This window comes from Nansenia antarctica (genome assembly GCF_963989245.1).
Source record: "Nansenia antarctica genome assembly, chromosome: 5".
NCBI lineage: Eukaryota > Metazoa > Chordata > Actinopteri > Argentiniformes > Microstomatidae > Nansenia > Nansenia antarctica.
Genome location: NC_137690.1, coordinates 21,372,061 through 21,393,317, shown reverse-complemented (window position 1 = coordinate 21,393,317; position 21,257 = coordinate 21,372,061). Strand labels below are relative to the sequence as shown.

The 21,257-nt window shown below is 40.4% G+C and overlaps 1 protein-coding gene across 1 annotated transcript; it reads right to left on the bottom strand.

Annotated features, from left to right (window-relative positions):
* Positions 1–6,787: 6,787 nt before the first annotated feature.
* On the bottom strand, positions 6,788–20,226 carry adrb3a (adrenoceptor beta 3a; the record flags this gene model as incomplete). Its single annotated transcript, XM_080532537.1, has 2 exons — positions 6,788–6,815; positions 18,884–20,226. 2 exons carry the CDS (start codon positions 20,224–20,226, stop codon positions 6,788–6,790), a joined length of 1,371 nt encoding a protein of 456 aa, XP_080388663.1.
* Positions 20,227–21,257: the final 1,031 nt, after the last annotated feature.

The following is a 21,257-nucleotide window of genomic DNA, read 5'->3' as shown; positions in this document are numbered from 1 at the left end:
TTAACTGTGAATCAATCATGTAACATATTAATCAATCTATTTTATCTGTGAATCAATCATGTAACACATTAATCAATCTATTTTAACTGTGACAATCATGTAACATATTAATCAATCTATATTAACTGTCTAACTAACTATAAAGTTACAACACACAGAGCTAAGCATCTGAGTAGAAAAAGCAACAAGTGCTTTTGATATTTTTCAGTTCTTTTTTGTGTTCAGTGAGAAAAGTCCAGTCTGCCTTGGGCTTGAACAAGTGCACTGAAGTCTGGTTGAATGTCTGAGGTGGAGATGCGAAGGACAGCTGACAGGTGATCATCAGTGAGAGAGGATCTGTATCTGGATTTGTTGAACTTCATCACTGAGAATGTTTGTTCACATGTGTAGGTAGATCCAAAGAGAACTAGCATCCTCTGAGCATGCCTCCTCATGTGTGGAAAGTTCTCCTCTTTGAGAGAAGAGTAAAAGTCCAGCAGTGATACTGACTTAAAGTGCTCTGCCAGTAGTGTATCAGACTGCAGGTCAATGAGTTCGAGCTGAACGTCGCTGGGTATATTATCCACACTGCAGGTTAAGGGAGAACAAATCATGTTCATTTCATTCTCAACTGTTTTGAAGTCTTGAAATCGCCTTGAAAACTCACCATGCAGAGCTCCTAACATGGATGAGTACCTGCAGAGGTGATCAGCTGAGGGTGTGACTTGCTTTAGTGTTGGCAAGTGGGTGAGAATGTTGTTCTCAATTTGGCTGGAGAGAAACTGCAACTTTCTCATGAAAGCCTTCACCAAGCTGTACATTTCATGTACAAAAAGGCCCTTGCATTGAAGTTTGGTATTTAGTTCATTCATTAGTGCAGCAAATCCAAAATCTGCCATCCAGTCTGCATCTGAGAGCTCTGGGATGTCCTTCCCTTTCTTCTCACAGAACGCTTGAATCTCTGCTCTGAGGTCCTATACTCTTTTAAGCACTTTGCCCAGGCTGAGCCATCTGACAGCTGTGTGGTAGCCTATGTCACGATGTTCAGTCTCATGCTCCTCCAAAAGTGCAACAAACTGACTGTGATTCAATGCCCTTGCCCTGATAAAGTTAAGGCACAGCACATCGATTTGCCATAATAGCGATTTTTTTGTTATGCTTGTTGTAAATAAAAGTTCTATGATGCATTGAAATTACATTAAACTAAGATAATAAGATGGTTATCATCATTTTTCAAATCTTTATTAATAAGTTATTACAGAAACAGTAAGTGACATTTTCTGAGAGCGAAATCTGTTGTGGTATTTAAAAATGGCGGTTAAGGGTGAACTCTGAACATGGGATGACGATGTTGTGACTTCCATTGACCAATCAACGGTCTGCAGCATCACACGTCACACACAGCCTGGCAAAAAGTACCTCTCGCTACCCCTCTGAAACGAGAACTAAAACGGCCCGGCTCGGCCCGGCTCGGTTAGCAGTGGAGAAAGCAAAACAAACCGGGCTTACACGGTACGCACGGGTCGGCACGGTAGTGGAAAAGCGCCATAACATAGTCACGCATACGTAAATTGAAAATAAAATTGTCGCCCTCAAAATAAAAGCAATGCAATTGTACTGGACGCATTGCCTACACTTATTTACATGTTATTTCTATTATTATGAAAAAACGTTAGTTTTTATTGACCTCACACAGGGCCGGCCAGGGACAGCCATAGGGCCGCATGCTCACACAGGGCCGTACAATGCCCAGGTCTGTCATAAAAACAGCTTTTATGGCGACAGGTCACGAGACATTACTGTTTTAAAATCTAATTATGCAGTCCTGCATGGAAGAAATGCACTATATTTAACAACTAAGAAAACAAATAACAATGCATAAAGGCCACTTGAGCGTTTATTGATAACCATGACAATTTGACAAATTTGAGACCTCAAGATAGTTTGTTACACAATGTTGATTACCAACAATCTTAAAAAAATAAAATAAAATAAAAACATCAATATCAATTGGTTAGCAATTCATTTGTTAATTCATGGCTAATCCTTTGCTGATTTGCCACTCACCAGAGGATGAACACCTGTCCTCCACCTGGCCTCTTCTTCCTCAGAACACAGACACGCAGATCAGAACGCATTCAAACAAATGTAAGACATTGTATGTAGGACCTATTAGGCCACTGAAGTTACAGTTACATATTGCCTAGAGATAAACAAGGGATCCTGTCCCGGATGAAATTTGAAGACGACTGGTGGACGACATAAACTACTATAACTGAACTAAAGAAAATACTGGAATTACCATACATCTTCCCCTCTTCTACTCGAACATATTGTGTTAAATGCAGTAAACATCCATTTAGTATTGTTCCATCTACAACATCTAGAGGTTTTTTGTGCCTATAATGAGTCTCCATTGGTTGGCACTTTGGGTGGATGGTACACTGCAATCCTATCCTGCATTTCCACCATGTTCATCTCATCATTGGCCTCTGCTCCTAGACAAACTTGCACAACCAAGAGGCAAATGGAACTCAGAGCACACAAAACAACGTAACTTAAATTAAGTTTCAAATGCGTTATTTACTTGAGTCTGAAAACATGATACTGCCATTTGGTGTTTGTCACTGCCATTCAGATGACAATTACATTCTCACCAATGTTGATCATATTGCATAATCTATTGGATCAGCAAAAAGACTGACTGTTGGGAAGAATTGTTGCTCCATAAGCAAACCACTTCAAACTTCAAGCTCCACTTCAAACACTACTGTCCTCTTTGTTTCACTTAACCCACAGCCTAGCCAAGTGGCAGAGAGCACATCACAGACTTATGATACTGCACTGTGCACGTCACAATGTTATTTGGCTTTGACAGCTCCATGGTATGCTAATGCTAATGATTAAAAACAGATGGATTTCTATCTCCAAATGTTTAATACATTATAAAATTAGTTGACATTTAGCCCAGTAAAATAAGATAGCACTAGAAAATCTTACCCCAAAACACACAAATTCAGATGTCAGATATTGATGATGAAGATGAGATATCCATCTCCAGAATGTACGGTATCAACTTATACTGTATGTGAAACCACGGTCACTCAAACTCCAGTGTACTTTACCGTGCCACACAATTTAGTAATGGTTGCCAATCATTCCTTGTTGCAGGTGTTAGCTAATTGGGTAGCTGATTGAAGGGATTATAGTTATAAATAGTGCAGGACCATCAGAGCTGTAGATAGAAATGTAAATTAAGTAAATTAGTCACCATTGCCTCTCATACTGCATGAGAATATTGCACCCTTTTGTTGCAGAGCTTTTGACTCCCAAAAAAACAAAACTCAACTAAACATAAACATACAATGAAGTGTATTCGGTTTTAGTAGTCAAGTCAAGGCAGTGAATTAATTAATGATGAAGTCTTGCTGATTGTCCAGAGCTCTACTGTACACTAGGTGGCACTGCATAGTTGCTCTCTCCAGTTAGGCACTTTATAGACTTGTGTTGTGCCGCTGGTTATTAGTAGAAGCCACTCCTTTCTACCTATTCCAGTACACACAGGCATCCTTTTGATCTCGGTGGGCAATGTAAAGATGAAACTTGTGTTTATTTTCCCTTAATGCTAGGCCTCATTTAATCTCATTTTGATGGGATCTCAGTCTGGTAAGCTGCAAAGTCTCAGTTTTGTGCCAAAGGACATAATTTCGGGTTTTCTCACATGCGCAGTGCCTGTTCTGAATGACTCTCTCTCTGCCAAAAAGAAACCTGGTACTTGATGAAAAAGTTAAGTAAAGTAGCCTTGAGAACCGATGGGACAATGTACAAGTACACCCCCTGGACATGACGCTGGTATGTCGCAGGGTCTTAACCCCAATCCAACCCTTAAAGCTGAGTGCCAAGCAGGGAGGCATCGGGTACCATTTTTATAGTCTTTGGTATGACTCGGCCGGGAATCGAACTCACAACCTCCCAATCTCAGGGCGACAACTCTAACTCCAAGGCCACTGAGCTGGTAGTTGATGAGCACCACCCATATTATGTGCACAGAAAGGTATCGGGAGAGCTAATACATTAATAACAACCAAACTAAGGTTAATATATTAGTCAAGTAATACACATGTCTACTTCTAAATGATTACAATACCTATAATAATAACAATGAGTGATTTGTAATTTGTAAGAGATGACAGCCTTTCTAGTATCTGGACGTATGCTACCTGACACTCATGTACTGTAGTCAAGGCCAAGGTAACTTGGCATGTATACTGTAAACGATTGACTTCACTTTTAGAATCCTTAAATACCTATCGCTTGAGAGGTATCAATGTTGCAACGGTTTGTTGTCCTAAACGTATCGATACTTAACGATATTAGCCGATTAACATTAGGCTATCATGAACCATACAGTCAACACTGAAGCCAGAATTTGATGCAAAGAATTAGCAACACAAAGCCTATAGCATCTCTTAAAGAGATGGCCTTTTGAATACTCCTCCTGACCTATCAAGTTCCTGTTCTAGTTTGACCCACATGGGGCAATTGGTGTTGTGTGAATATATTATTTTTTGTGTATCACATTTTTCATCTGTCTGTTCTTCAGGATTATTAGATACAATTGATATCACTGCTCTTATGTACATACATGTAACTATGCTGCGTCATCTGTGTCTTTGCAGGGCAAAGTTCTGCATTACAGTGTCATACTAGCCCCCTCTTTTTTAGATGCTATCGGCTATTTTGACATCACTTTCAGGTTGACTTTTCTAAGAGGGGCTCAACCCCGACATTGAATGTGTATACCATTCTGTACTTTGTCATGGGGTTACATCTAAATCAGAGTGCCTTGCTTGGCTTTAGCCACCTTTTATATGGTTTTGTTATAACAAAGCTGTTAAAGGTTATTTCAGTAGGTTGTGTGAGATTGATATAGATTTAAAGGCCCCCCACTCTAAGAAAACACTATTTGTAACAGGAATTACCTGATATGAATCGAGCTGAACTCTTGAATAATTGTTTCCATCCCAAGCAGTTGTGGAGATAAGGATGTTTTTGCAACATGAGTGTTTCTTACCCCACACAGTAACTGCTACAAAGTGAGGGTTGTCATGCTCATGCACATTCATGAAAACCCTGTCATTTATTTCTGTTATTTCTGTACAGTCATACATTTAGTGAGAGCTATATAGAGGTACCACTTGTTGAATTGTAGTTCATAGTCCTGGTTATTTTTGTGAATCATATTACATATTACTGTAATGCCTTGTCATCTTCATCCTGCTGTATGAAAATAAACATGTTTTTGAAATTGTATAACACCTACAATGACACACAGTTGCACACAGCTGAATAAATATGGTCGGAGTGAGTATGCTGCACGATATGCAAGGAGAAAGTGTTACTTGATCACACAGACATGCAGGCCAGAGTATGTCTTGTGTTCAGTGAATCAGGATGGAATATTCCAATCACACGTAATAAGGTGAAAGGCACCATGTTTTATTTACAGCTACTTATCTGTATCTGTGTTGTGGCCATAAATCATGATTCATTCTACAACTAGGTCACAGATTACATCAACATCAGATTGTCTGGGATAGAGCTCAGAGGTAGAGCAGAGATGTAGACCTGCTCCAGGAGTATTGTAGGAAAATAACATTTTTGTGCTGACCTTTTCTGCATTGACACAGCTAAAGTTGATCCAGTGAGTATCTTAAACCGAGCATTAATAAGAGCACATGAAAGCCAGTACATTAAACCCTATTGTAGATACTTATTGAGCTCTTCAAGACAGCCACCATGCCACATGAATCAGCTGGTTGGATTGAACTGAGTCAATCAATAGAATATAATCAGATCTGGTGGTACTCATAGTACTCCTGGACCAGGGTTGCTTACTCCTAAAATATAATTAACCTTTCCTGCAGATGGATTTTTTTTTTAGGCCAGCCAAATTAATTAGTGTGTGTTGAGGGGTGTGTCTGATCATAATCAACAGGTGTGTGTTTGATATGAGTAATGTACAGAAAATAGGTATGTATGTATGTTTTTCCTGGACCAGGGTTATTTACCCCATTTCATTGGGTTGATTTGCAATGGAAGGCATGATTATGTGAAAGTGAATAAAACCCTGGACAAGTTATGACATGACGGGCCTGTAAATACATATCGCATGATATTCTTGTATTATTACATTAACAAGTCTTGCATTTACAGATAGAGTGGGGATATAATAAATAAATAATTTAGCATTAGATAATGTACAACATTTATTTTGCCAATTTAGACCATAGGTCACACACACACACACACACACATTGTGCTTGAAAGTCTTTCTACAGTGTATTACTGTTGCACATCCAAGTAAGAGCTACTGAAATCCTTTCTGATTGTGTAGAAAGAGTGTATCCTATTGCACACTGCATGCTATGAACCTGTAGGTTCCAGAGTGATGAGTTAATGATGACTATTTTTAGTGCTGGATTGCAGTGACCAAACATCCCCAGGCCTACCATTATGTGGCAGGGTGTTGCCATAGTGCATCTTTAAGGTTGTCAGTCAGGACCTAGTGCTACATTATGTCCAGACCAGCCAGGCCATGCTGGATCTCAACTGCCCGATCCTGTGCTCCTCCTCAGGGGACCGACAGAAGCCAATCAGCCTTATCCATATTCACCAGGGCTAACACATCTCCCATCCCTTTTAGGTGTCCTCTATGCAGTCTCCTCTTGGCCATTCCAATCCCTGCTCAGTCAGCAATGATGTTGGAGTCTATTGTTGTTTTCAATAGCTTGAGATTCCAAATCCCTCATCCGTCCTTTTCCTGTAATGTGAAACTGAATGCATAAGGGGAAATTAGTATTTTTGGTCACTGTACAGTATGAGCACTGGTGAAATAATGATTCAGCACTACCTCCAAAAACACATTAATAAAAAATATGACATTTAACAAAAAGTAGATTCAAAGCACATTTTGTTTTGTTTTCCCTGAGAAGAGGGGTTGTCTCATTGGAAGATACGGTAGAAGGCGACATTGATACAGTAAAGGAAAGTACGACATACATTTGTTTTAAAATATTCTTTTTTGCAAATGATGGTAAGGAATTCTTAACACTGAGATTCCACTCTGAATACGTTCCAGCTGTCAAATATAATCATGTCACTGCCATGTACATTTGCTTTGCAATATCAGACGTTCATCCCATTGCCCCCATAAAATCCCAAACACATGATCTTTTTTATTTCTTTTACTGTTGAAGCATCCCAACACTAAGGTCAACTGATTGTCTCATTAAGAAACCATTGTTTCCTTGACTTGGCAAGCAGCCGTTGTGTGAAGTGACCCTGACATGTTAGGCTAGAGGTTGAAATAATATTACTGAATAAGAACCGTGTGTTATTGTTTTTACCCCATCAGGCACTAGTGCTCTATAGAGGTTCAGTGCTGACTAGAGAATGATAATAGTGGATTTTACTTTTGATTCAACTTGCTTTTGATTTAATTATTTACCATCCTTCACACCAATCACTGAATGGAAGTGTATTTTTCTGACAGGTTTCTTACGCTCTGATTCCCTGCCTTACATATCCTTTATTTAAAAATTCCTGAAATTCTGATCCTGTCAACATAACTGCACATGTCTCCACAGGAAAATAAAATATAAACAATGCACACAAGTGCTGTGTTGGAGAAATCTGAAGAGAAAAAGGTGCGTGCGTGCGTGCTTGCGTGCTTGCGTCCGTGCGTGCTTGCGTCCGTGTGTATGTGTGTGTGTGAAGACTCAAATAGGTGTTTGTGTGACAAGTTTGTGTACAGTATGTCCGTGTGTAATGGAGTTCAGCGACCGGGGAGCATTATGGGGGCATTACGTTTGAAACACATCACAGAACCTGAATTTACAACATGGAAAGAATGAAGGGACAGATTTAGCCTTCCTGCTCCATCCCAAGCTGGCTCTGTACCACTTTTTAAACTGGTAGATAAGCAATTACCAAAGGTGACATTGATGGTATTTCTTTCATCTTCCATGTTCTCCTTTTTTTCACAGAAATCAACGTAGTCTAGCACTAGTCACATGATTGAAAAGGAGGGTGAGGTAAGTACTGTAGAGAGAACTATAAGCCTGTGTTACACTACTGTGCTTCCTCAGTCCATCTAGTATGCTGTAGTTGGATCATCCTTATATAAAGCCCAGAGAGTTCATGTCTCCATCTGAGTGGATAGACTTTAGTACAGCAGACTGTTCAAGCCCAAGCATCCATCCATCATTTGAGCTAAGTGTACCTGTCAACAGGATACGGTGGACTTTGTGGTCAGTGATTGAGGTCTCACCCTTGGCAGGTTTTAGGCCAAAGGTTTATTGATTAATTATCTCCAGTGGGATACCAAGTACAATATGTTGATTTCAATGATTGATGGCACTAAACTATTTCAGTGAAATTGTTTGCTGTTTCTTAACATTCTTAAAACATGGTTTCCCCACATGATGACCCTTCTAAATCCTTAATTTTTCTCAAGAGGAAAATAAAGGAACAATGAGGTGCTAAATTAAGTTACTTTCTTCTTTACTCAGCTGCAGCCATTAGAGCTCATTAATGACATTGTTCACCTGTAAAAACAATATTTAGAGTTTCTTAAATTCTTCTCATGAATTGTATTATACTATACTATAATATTGTAACGATCCTGTATGAGGCCCCGTTAACAGCTCCCTTGGTGTTGTGGTTAGCGCGGCCGGCGGTTATGCGGGAGGTCGGGGTTCGACTCCCGCATGGGGCGAGTTACACTACCAGTTCCCGTTCGCTACACTGGTGTCAGAAGTGGGATGGAAGGAAGGCCATCGGAGAGCGTGTCCACGTGAGGGACTTGACATAGTGAAGCGTGAGGGCACGCTTTCCCGAACGGTGAGGATAGTGTAACGATCCTGTATGAGGCCCTGTTAACAGCTCCTCCAAGGGAGTTAACTCTCTTGGTCTAATGGTTAGCGCGGCCGTCGGTTATGTGGGAGGTCGGGGTTCGACTCCCGCATGGGGCGAGTTACACTACCAGTTCATGTTCGCTACACTGGTGTCAGAAGGTTGGGATGGAAGGAAGGCCATCGGAGAGGCGTGTCCACGTGAGGGACTTGACATAGTGAAGCGTGAGGGCACGCTCTCCCGAACGGTGAGGATAGTGTAACGATCCTGTATGAGGCCCCGTTAACAGCTCCTCCAAGGGAGTTAACTCTCTTGGTATAGTGGTTAGCGCGGCCGTCGGTTATGTGGGAGGTCGGGGTTCGACTCCCGCATGGGGCGAGTTACACTAGAAGATTCCCGTTCGCTACAATATATAATATAATGAACTCCTCAGAAAAAGTTCGGAAACGTTATTTCCGTCGATTATTCTTCCCCTTTAATAATACCAATTGGTATTTTATTTCATATCGTTGGAAAGCCTGATTAGTCACCTTTTCAACGAGGTACAACTTATCATGCATTCGTGGAATAAGCAACACAGCTAAACGTGTGGGTAACTCTCGTTTTGAGTTGCTTGGTGGTTTGGATGATTGCACTCTCCCACAGTAATAAGGAAAAAAACAACACATATTGGCCACTTTGTATGGATCTTCCACACGCTACTGAGGTCCCTGACAGTGTAAAAAGAATAAAGTGTAAAAGTGGCCAATATGTGTTGTTTTTTCAAAACGAGAGTGAATACCAACAGAAGAATATTGCAGGGGATTTTGGCACATTTTGGGCCGCTACCCACACGTTTAGCTGTGTTGCTCATTCCACGAATGCATGATCCTTACAAGTTGTACCTCGTTGTAAAGGTGACTAATCAGGCTTTTCAACGATATCAAATACAATACCAATTGGTATTATTAAAGGGAAGGAATAATCGACCGAAATAACGTTTCCGAACTTTTCTTTTTTTTTAGGAGGATCTATTCAGGATTTCTAATTCGCACCAGTTTGATCACGTTTCTTACAAAGGTTTTGGATGCTTAGTTTATGAGGTGGACAAATATGGCAAGTTAATAGGCCAATTGCAAGTTATGGGTTGGTTGGTGCCTTTTTTATCTCGGAAATCTAATCTCATCCATTTGTCCCATACTGACCTACTTATCCAACTCCCAAAGCCCACCAAGTCCTTGATGCTGATTTGATCAGATATCCAGCCCTCCTTTGAAAATGAGTGTTAAAGATCGTTCATTAGGCTACAGTGTTGCTCTGATCTTGGCCCTCATGTAATGCTTTACAAGGCTTGATCTCCAATTAATCTAACAAAATACTAATATTGGAGAAGACAGCGTGTGGAGTGGAGTTCAGTCAGTGGCAGTGTTCGCATGTTTAGTCCGTCGACGGCACGTGAAAAGAGCGCTTCTGCAATGGGTAAAGCGGCATCAAAACATGCGCAGATTGAACCACACCTCACATCAACAGATTAGACTGGAAATTGGTAGCTTTGAGATAATAAGAAGGTACACAGTATACTGTAAACTGCCATATGGTTCTGCTATGTGTAGATTTCCCTAGACAATTGACTGGTGCTGTGCAGTTTTCACAGCGTAAAATCACAGCCATATATTTGAAATACAATACTTGTCAGTCATTGTAAACTGGGAAAGTTACCATTGTGTTAAAGCTTATACAACGCCGTTTGGTAGACTGCTGTGATTTATTAGAGACTGGAATGGAAAAGCTGCATTCATCTGTCAGCATATCAATTTCCTGTTTCACTTGTTTTACAAATGGAGCTTAATTGCTGAGCGTATTTTCTGTGGCCATCCTGTATGCCTGTTATGCAACTTGAATGTACAGTACAGTAGGCCCTATGTATGTTAATGTCTTTCATGCATCATTGATTATTCTTATCTAAGGTTATATTACCTAAGGTTCTCTGTCTATGGTACTCCGACAATAATTTGACAGCATGCATGAGAATGCAGAACAGCGTTTGGATTACTCATGAGAATCTGCTGTACCTATTATGGTTATGTTTATGGGAAATCAACCATTATGATTTATTTCTGAATATTTCAGTTCATACTTTGGTATTTTAAAGTAAATAATCTAGCTTCATTGACAATTTGAAACAGAGAGGCTCATGCTGTATATTGTTAATTCAGATTACGTCTACTTTCAGACAGTAGGCTACACCCTCCAGAACCAGAGGTTTAGATGTTACACTTAGCTTGTTGTCATACCAACTCAGCATTAATATCATACATGTATCACCAATGTCATCAACATTGGTGTTGTCAATGTCACCTAATGTGTGTATAAATATTTAGACAGTCATATGTAGTCATACGCCAATTGTGGCGAGAGCCCTGAGTCACTCAGTATATTAGGCTAGGCTTCAGATATTTCCACCGTCTCTCCTTTTGGTGGATTCTCTCCAAGAGTTATTTCTTGCCGATATACAGTGCTTGCCATGCCAAACAAGTGGAAGCTGAAACAACAACACAAGTTCACAAGTTGAAAGGACAGCGTAATGTGTCTTTTTCTAATGTATGCAACTAAGTAAAAGAAGTTCATTTTCACTCTTAATCCAATTACAACATTAGCGCAGTAAGAAGGCCTTCTTTGCTATGACTAACAGTTATGTGTTGTGACACATAACTTTTCACTCCAATAATGAAGTGAAAAGGCACAGTGATGTATTAGCCCAGTGACAGGGTTGACTGGACTTCATGTGATACCCTTCCCTGGGATGGTATGCTTGTTTGGAATGGGGAGGCACAGTTATATGACTGTATGTAACACTGGAAAAATGCAGATAGAGTGTCTGCATTCCGCAACTTCTGTAGGTTGATTTCTTTCTCTTGTAGATCTTTAGATGAGTCTTTAATGGGTTGAGTTTTGCGACTTGGGAATAAAACAATCATGCCTTAAAATTCTCTGTTGAGGGACATGCCATTTGAATTTGGATACATTGAATCTCACATATCTGTTTCTGGATAGCCCCAAGGGCTGCCTCAGTCTCAGTTACTTACAAGGCCAGAGTTGAGTTCATCAGCCATCAGATAGACACTGTTCCAGGCACAGCCCACAGTTCCATGAAGAACTGCATTAGGGTCCCATTTGTAAGCCATGGTGCTGTATGACTGATTTGAGACAGCTATAAATTGAGACAGCAAATCAAATCAATCTCTCTTCTGCTATGCTTTTAATGTAATTTGTATTCACATGCTTTGCCTGGTTGAAGCATAGACAATTCAGTTTTACTAGCTCCCTAATTTTGTCCCATAAAGTCCTGTTAAATCTCAATGTGGCAGAACAAACTCACATTTTAAATGAAAATCTATTCAGATAAATTCTATTTGATATTAGCCTTTTGTCAACTCCAACTCAACCCCATATCTACCGTTTTGCGATTTTCTAAATTTCAGTCATCAATTATTGTAAGTTTGAGAAGGGATGACCTCTGGATGTCTATACAGAAAAATATAATCGACCATTCTTCCGGACTAACTGGTATTTTGCTTACCTCCTATGAATAGGTGAAGTGTTCAGAATGATGAATCTTGAATTCTCTCTGAAAATAAATACACCACTGTCATAGCTAAAGACAAGTTTAGAACAGAAGCGTTTGTGTTCTGCCCCTAAGTGTTTTCACTCATGTTATGTAAACTGTCATGTCTTCCTCCTCGTGCCCTAACACTGAGCTGAATGCAGACCAGTGCTTATGAAAGAACACAAGTGTGTGACAACTATAACAAGATGCTGCAGTGCTGCTGATGAGGGCAACACAGCTGTTTTATTATCTCTTGAACACAGTGTAGAATGTGTGCCTAATAACATTTGAACATGTTGAAATGAATTCCAATGCTCCTTTTCTTAAAAGGATATAACTTGGAACAAATCTATAACTGACTGATAAATTACACAATTCTTCTTTAGAAAAATAGGCATGTATGCCTAGTAACATTTGAATAAATTCCAATACTCCTTTTCATAAGGGAATAAGCTTGAACCAAATATTACATTTAACTGGCACATAAAATTCTTCTTTAGAATTTAGAATGTGTAGCTAAAACAAGATCATGTGAAGACTGATGTCTGTCCTATTTAGAAAGGAGGCTACAGTGCAGCCAGTAGTATCATTATGCCATACATACTGAAAACTATGCGTTTGTCTCATTAATTAAAGAGTAACTTCATAATATAATTACCAAATTACCATTACCTGCAAGATATGAATAACATATGTGACACTGGTGAAAGGGATAACAAGTCGGCAACCAATCAAAATGTTCAGACCTTTGTTTTGAAACACAGAAATACATTTCAACTCTTGAAACAATATTTCAGTGCAATGGATTCAGTGACTAATCCCCACTGCTACCTAGTTAAGTTTTCACAGTAACTATAACACTACTTTACATTGTTAGCAGGCTCACAAAACAAAGTGTGTTAGTTGACTAACAAGTATGTCACTGATTTTCAACAACGCTGAAATGTATTTAAATTTGTCTAAATAAAGGTCTGAACATTAAATCGCCTGCTGACTTGTTACCCCTTTCACCAGACTGTGTCACATATGCACGATTCCTTGACCTCACTTGAGACAAAGAAACGTTAATACATTGGTAGTACTATGTGGCACGGAGCGCAAAGTATCAATGGGTGCATTATTATTCAGTGACAACGATGTAGAATCGATGACGTTGCATTTCGTTTTTACTTTGTTTGTCACATTTTAAATAGATAACATGCTACTTTATCAGCTTTGCGAACGGATACCAGGTGTTGTGGCATAGCCTGAGCGATGCAATAATGTACTTGTTGCAACCAAATAAAACTTTACACTCTAAACATACTATACCGCAGAGTTTGATGTCAGACGCAGAGTTTGACATCATGACGCATGAGTGTTTGCAAAGCGCAACTGTCTGATGGATCAAACAATTTGGAACCGGTTCTCAACTGGAACCATCCCTAGGCACCAATGAATTGCAGTTCTCATGCAGACTCTCAATGACAATAAAGCATCTGTTGTCAACATTCTCTCTAATCATGAAGTAACTTAGGCCTATGTTCAGCACCATTAACCTAATTTAGAGAAACAATTATTGCATGGAACTGTCCATTTGGAGTTGAGTGGGATAAAATAGTAATTGAAGTAATTGAATTCATTAGTTGAACAAAACAACGGTGTTTGTCATGCTATAGAAGAAGTAAACTGATAGACAAACTGCCAACACCTTGTGTGGCTAACGTGTCATGTCCTACAGTATACTGTATGTCTAACAAACTGTCTCTGCTGAAATCACTCACTCTGTGTAACCTGTGACACTGGTGAAAGGGATAACAAGTCGGCAACCAATCAAAATGTTCAGACCTTTGTTTTGAAACACAGAAATACATTTCAACTCTTGAAACAATATTTCAGTGCAATGGATTCAGTGACTAATCCCCACTGCTACCTAGTTAAGTTTTCACAGTAACTATAACACTACTTTACATTGTTAGCAGGCTCACAAAACAAAGTGTGTTAGTTGACTAACAAGTATGTCACTGATTTTCAACAACGCTGAAATGTATTTAAATTTGTCTAAATAAAGGTCTGAACATTAAATCGCCTGCTGACTTGTTACCCCTTTCACCAGACTGTGTCACATATGCACGATTCCTTGACCTCACTTGAGACAAAGAAACGTTAATACATTGGTAGTACTATGTGGCACGGAGCGCAAAGTATCAATGGGTGCATTATTATTCAGTGACAACGATGTAGAATCGATGACGTTGCATTTCGTTTTTACTTTGTTTGTCACATTTTAAATAGATAACATGCTACTTTATCAGCTTTGCGAACGGATACCAGGTGTTGTGGCATAGCCTGAGCGATGCAATAATGTACTTGTTGCAACCAAATAAAACTTTACACTCTAAACATACTATACCGCAGAGTTTGATGTCAGACGCAGAGTTTGACATCATGACGCATGAGTGTTTGCAAAGCGCAACTGTCTGATGGATCAAACAATTTGGAACCGGTTCTCAACTGGAACCATCCCTAGGCACCAATGAATTGCAGTTCTCATGCAGACTCTCAATGACAATAAAGCATCTGTTGTCAACATTCTCTCTAATCATGAAGTAACTTAGGCCTATGTTCAGCACCATTAACCTAATTTAGAGAAACAATTATTGCATGGAACTGTCCATTTGGAGTTGAGTGGGATAAAATAGTAATTGAAGTAATTGAATTCATTAGTTGAACAAAACAACGGTGTTTGTCATGCTATAGAAGAAGTAAACTGATAGACAAACTGCCAACACCTTGTGTGGCTAACGTGTCATGTCCTACAGTATACTGTATGTCTAACAAACTGTCTCTGCTGAAATCACTCACTCTGTGTAACCTGTGGCTTGTTCTCCCAGGAGTAGGGAAATAATGGTGCTTAACTGTTACTGCTTTCTCCAATGCCGTCTCCTCTTCTCCTCATGGTTTATCCTCTGTCTCCAGTGCGTGTGTGCCACCTCTGTGACTTTCACACACATAAAACAGACGAGGATGAACGAGGCGCGCATGGTCTCTCACAGTTCTCATCTTGAATAATAATATTAACAACACAAGTTCACAGGTTGAAAGGACAGCGTAATGTGTCTGTCATCTAATACAATTATTTATTAGCCCAGTGACATGGTTAACTGGGCCTCATGTGATACCCTTCCCTTTTAAAAAAATATGCTGAAGACTTTTATGTTCTGCTCGGCTTAATTGAGTGTATTTTAAAGAGTTAGGCTATAGGCTTTTTTTAACTGATTGATTTGTTTTATTTATTGTTTTTAAACCTGAACATTTTAAATTGTTAGTATCTGTATTTTACTGAATATTATATGATGACTCATTTTATTTTTCACTTATGAATTGTTATTTTATCTCATGTATTCATGTAAAGCACTATGAGTTGTATGAATACATATATTTGCCTTGCCTTGCCTTGTCTTCCCTGGGATGGTTATGCTTGTTTGGTTTTTCAGAAAACAAAGAAAACAAACCCACCTCTGTGACCTTCACACACGAGAGAGACGAGGATGAATGAGGAGCACATGGTCTCTCACAGTCTCGCCAAAGTTTTCATCTTGAATATTATCCTCCCCAATCTGATGAGTGCCCAGTGCCCAGCTGATGTTGACCGGCACAGATCCCTGATTCATGTAATGCCCGGCAGTCAGACAGGCAGTCTATGGGCTAATGGGCAGCACATGATTCGTCATACACATTTGTTATACTCTTAGATAGACTATCAAAGCCACAGGCCCGTCTGAGACAGCTCCTGCAATGATCCCCCTGACATTTTTCTAATCCAACTCAAAGCAGTGCAGTACACTGTTCCCTCGGGCTGATCAACTACAGAACATACTGGGCTCCTTTTAAGGAATGCTTTTATATGCTCCTAAATGTCTCCCACGTTACAGCTCATTTGATTGCTTCTGTAAAAGCACACAGAGATGGCAGCATCTGAAGGGAAACATTTGAAGATGTAAATAATGTTTGAATGAAACAATTCTTACAGAGTGTCTCTGGCTGATTCATATATGGCTAGAGCTAGACAAACATCAGCTATGAAACTTTTTGAATCCAGTATGTGCAAGTGTGAGAATAACGTATACAATGCTTAATGAGTCATATGCCCCTGAACTCACTGAACAAGACAGGAAAGATAACACAGCCTACTACACTTCCACTGTAAAGACAGTATTTACCTCCAAACAGCAATGACTGACTGCTGATTCATTTTTATTTGAATTAAAAGTGAAAACTTGTGGTCTAGTATAATGGAGGGATTCTCTGAAAATTGCAATTGAGCAATATTGGATTGAATCAGTGACACACGTCTAGCTGTCCCACCAAAGCTGAACCATGCTCCTGTGTGAGCTCTCATAGGCTATTTGTATAGTAAACAGGCTCTCCCGGTGAACGGAAGTCTTGTGCCCCAGTGATAAAGGTTTATCAGCTGCAGGGGGGGGGGGGGGGGTGTGTTGGACAGGCTTCAGTGAGGCCGTAGTAGAGGCACACTGTAACAAACAGCTACTGAACTCACACTGTTAAGAAACTCCTCCAAAACCGCCATATATACCAGCCCTTGTTGCTCTTATTCTTGAGACATTTCAATTCTGTCTTATGTTGATTTGTTTGACTGCAGTTTCAGTACTTATTTCAGTTCTTATTATACTGCCCTAATATTGCACTCATGTGTTTTCTTAGCTAGTATTGTACTTCAGCTACTTAATTCATAATTAAATAGTTGTGAAGGTCAAGTAAAGTGAGTATATAAGTGTAATACAATAACAATTCGTTTTTACACCAAGGGTATACATTGCACAGTATCCAGTGACTTTGGTTCAATTGCGGATTGACGAACCTTGCACACCTGTTAATAATTTGTATACAGTCTATGTGACATCAGCGGGATTCCAAGATTGATTACAGGTATCAGAAACTACAGTGTTAGTTAATCTACAGTTTTAAAATTAATTATGGAGGTTCAGAGATTATATTTCACATTCCGTTATGTATTGTTTAAATATTCCTGCTGCAGCTAATCTTTCAGTAAGTATTTATTTTCCTACATTTGTTCTGAATCTATTTTAATCAGACACAGCACCTTGATCAGAATCAGAACATTTCCAAATATGGATTCTCTCTGTTATTCAATGTACATACTTAGCTTAATTCCTTTGACGAAGAGAAGGATTCATAGAGGTTTTATGATATCAAAGGCACCCTTTCTCTGCTATACTATATCACTGAAACCTCTCCTGAAAAATAAACATGCTCTCTGTATTACTCTGCAGCAGAACAACTCCTGATGTCTTAAAATAAATTATACAGAAATCCCGTAGCATCTCTTTCTCCCATAGCATAGCATAGCATAGCATAGCATAGTTTCCATTTGTTAGCAGAGAGGAATGTGATATTGGGTGTTGTGTAAAAATACCCTATTCACCACTTACAGTATTTGTGGCAACATTTTTAAATCTAAAATACATGTTGTAAATGTAAAGTTACACACACACACACACACACACACACACACACACACAGAGTTATTCCTTGTTCCTTGTTTTAACTTCTATGATAGGATGAAGTTGCAATGTTATTATTGTTAGTTTTAAACCATGATTAGTCTAACATGTAAATGCATTGGATTTGTTAAGTTTTTAACAGTTTTAATCTGTCACAATTGAATTAACTGTGTCACAATTGGAATTACTGTTTTGTAATATTGTGAAGAGACGTAAGTGAATAAAATGCATTCTTCAATTTAGTTAGGGGATGAATCGTTTTCAGTTTTGGAATTAACTTTGATATTTTTAGTTTTGAGAATTGGGCGTCTCACATTAATACAAAGAGCGGGTCTGTATCTCTGCAGTTTGGAGTTGGAACAGCGTATTAAGTTATTTTGACAGTCATCAGTATCAACAGAGAGTGGAGGTTCTGAGAAAAGAGCAGTTGTGATTCCCCATGTCTTCGCTAAAGATAAGTGGAGCCCCAAAAGTAATGCACATGCATTCATGCTCACATGTCAGGCTTCTGATGTCATGTTTCTCCAACGAACTACCACAGAAAAATCTGAGGAGTGGTACATAGATTCCCAGACATACCTCCCTGACTCTTCTGCTCAGTGCTTAACTGTGAATCACTAGACAGCCTGAATCAGAGCTGAGATGTCCCCACAGATCTATATTATTTCGACCACACTAATCCGATTAAAGTCTTAAGACTAAAGTACATATCAGGAGATAATCTATCTCTACCGAATATTACATTGCCATTATGTGCAAATGTAGTTACTGTAATTTGCGTAAATTAATACCATTACATAATACCAAAATTGCCATAATGTTACTTAGATGTTTCAGTGAATTGAGACCTAATAAATGGATTTAACCGAAAACTTACAATTCTGTTTCTGCCTCTGAGAAGTCAGTGAACTGTGTGCTGCCGTTGGAGTATGGAGGTACTGGGGAAGGCTCCTCACTTTTGTAGCTGCTCTGACTGCTGGCCAGGCTCTCGTTCCCCTCAGTCTTGGCAGCAGGGGGCTTCTGGAAGGAGCCGGCCGCCCCTGCCTCAGCTGATCCGAGGAAGCAGGGGCAGCGGGTCCGCAGCTCCTTGTAGAATGTGTTCAGTCGTGGGGTGGCCAGCCAGGGGCAGCCCAGCAGGTTCTTAAAAGCCATACGGAACTCGGGGCTCCTGCAATAGATGATGGGGTTCAGTCCCGAGTTGATGTAGCCCAGCCAGTTGAGCAGGCGGAAGATCTCTCCTGGGGGCACATTTCTGTCAAACACGTTGATGATGTTAGCCACAAAGAAAGGCAGCCAGCAGAGGGTGAAGGTGCCCATTATGATGCCCAAGGTCTTAAGGGCCTTGTGCTCCTTGACCATCGTTAGCCGTGAGGGCCTTCTCCTGGAGTTCTTCCTGCGGGCGGAGCTGCTGCTGCTGCTGGCAGAGCCTCCATAGCTCGAAGGCAGGATGGTGTTGCTGTGTTGGACTGGCTGCATCTGCGGTGCTGGACACTCCGCCTGGAAGCGGAGCCGGTTCTTATCTATTAGCTGTACCTGCCGCGAGGCTATTAGGAAGACTTTGGCATACACAAATATCATAATGAGCAAAGGGATGTAGAAGGACACCACAGAGGATATGATGGCAAAGGTCCTATTGGTCACAAAATCACAGCAGGCAGGGTCTTTATAGCACTCCATGGCATCTGGATCGTTCTCTGCCCGCCAATACTGGTTCATGATTGGCACAAAGGAGATCAGAGCAGACACAATCCACACCACACACACTATTAGCCGCGCACGCCACTTGTTGAGCAGAACCTTGTGTCTGAGGGGCCTTGTAATGGCAATATAGCGGTCCACTGCAATCACACAAAGCGTCTCAATGCTGGCTGTCACACATAGCACGTCCACCGAGGTCCAGAGCTCGCAGGAGGTGTCACTCAGCTGCCAGTTCCCTGTCACCACGATGGTGGCCCCGAGAGGTACCACTAGGACTCCCATGATGAGGTCAGCACAGGCCAGAGACATGATGAAGATGTTAGTCATGGTCTGTAACTGGGATGTGCGTGCTATAGCAATGATAACCAGCAGGTTTCCCACCACTATGGTAAGGATGATGATGACCAGGAGTATTAGACTCCAGTGTCCAGCTGCAGGATGGTAGGGTCCTGTGCTATTGGCCACTGGGACCAGGGTACTGTTGACGAGGTAGAGCAGGGTGCTATTTAGATTAAAATCCATCTTCAAAAGGTGAGGCCAGTAGTCCAACCCCCAAATCATACATAAAGTGAAATGTTATTTTTTTATGTGTTGTAATTTAAATAAACCCCAAAGTAGGAAAAATGACATTTCTTGCTAGCATTTCGAATGATTTGCCGAATACAAATGCATATGAATATGCTCTCTCTGTCACATTCTCTCATTTCTGTTAATTCAAAGGAGCAAACCTTATTCTCCTGTTGACATTTGTATTAGCTCTCATGTCACTGATCAGTGTCCAGGCACCATCAATGGTTTACAGATCCTTAGCTACTGTATGTCTCCGAACACCAAAAAAGGCAAGAGAAAAGTTCCTCTGCTGTAGATAAAAACAACATGCTGTCTTGTCAAAGCATCCAATATATCCAATAGGTAGCAAAAATACTTTACAATCCTTTTGCTTATTTTGAGTGGGTTTTATAAATCCCTGTAGGATATTGAAAAATCAACCAATTAAAGTAAAACAAATGAAGACAAACCCATGTCCAGTGGAACAAGCTGGAGAACTTTTGGCTGTGTTGTATGATAGCGATGCCACTGCCGAAGAGAAGGCAGCTGTGACGCTGCAGCAAGAACCACAAGAGTGCACCAAGTGGCTGCCCCCTCCCTCTTTTGCTGTATCTCCCCCCCCCTTCTCTCTCTCTCTCTCTCTCTCTCTCTCTCTCTCTCTCTCTTTCTCTCTCTCTTTCTCACCCACACACACACACCCACACACACAGGGCTGTAGTCGGGAGTGCAGGTCGCCCTCAGCCTCCCTTCACTGTCTTTAATCGCACCCAGGCCGAGGGGAGGAGTTGTGAAGTGTGCCTGTCTGTGTTCTGAGACCCTGCCATTAAAGACACAGGGAGAATACAGTTACACACACTGAATACAGTAACACTCAAACCAATCAGGCCACTCATGACTGCAGAACAAATGCCAAGAAAGATAAGATAATCACCATCATCCCCACAACACCTGGCAGAGAAACAACATACTGTATTTTTATGGCTGAGATGAGTTGAGGTTTTGGA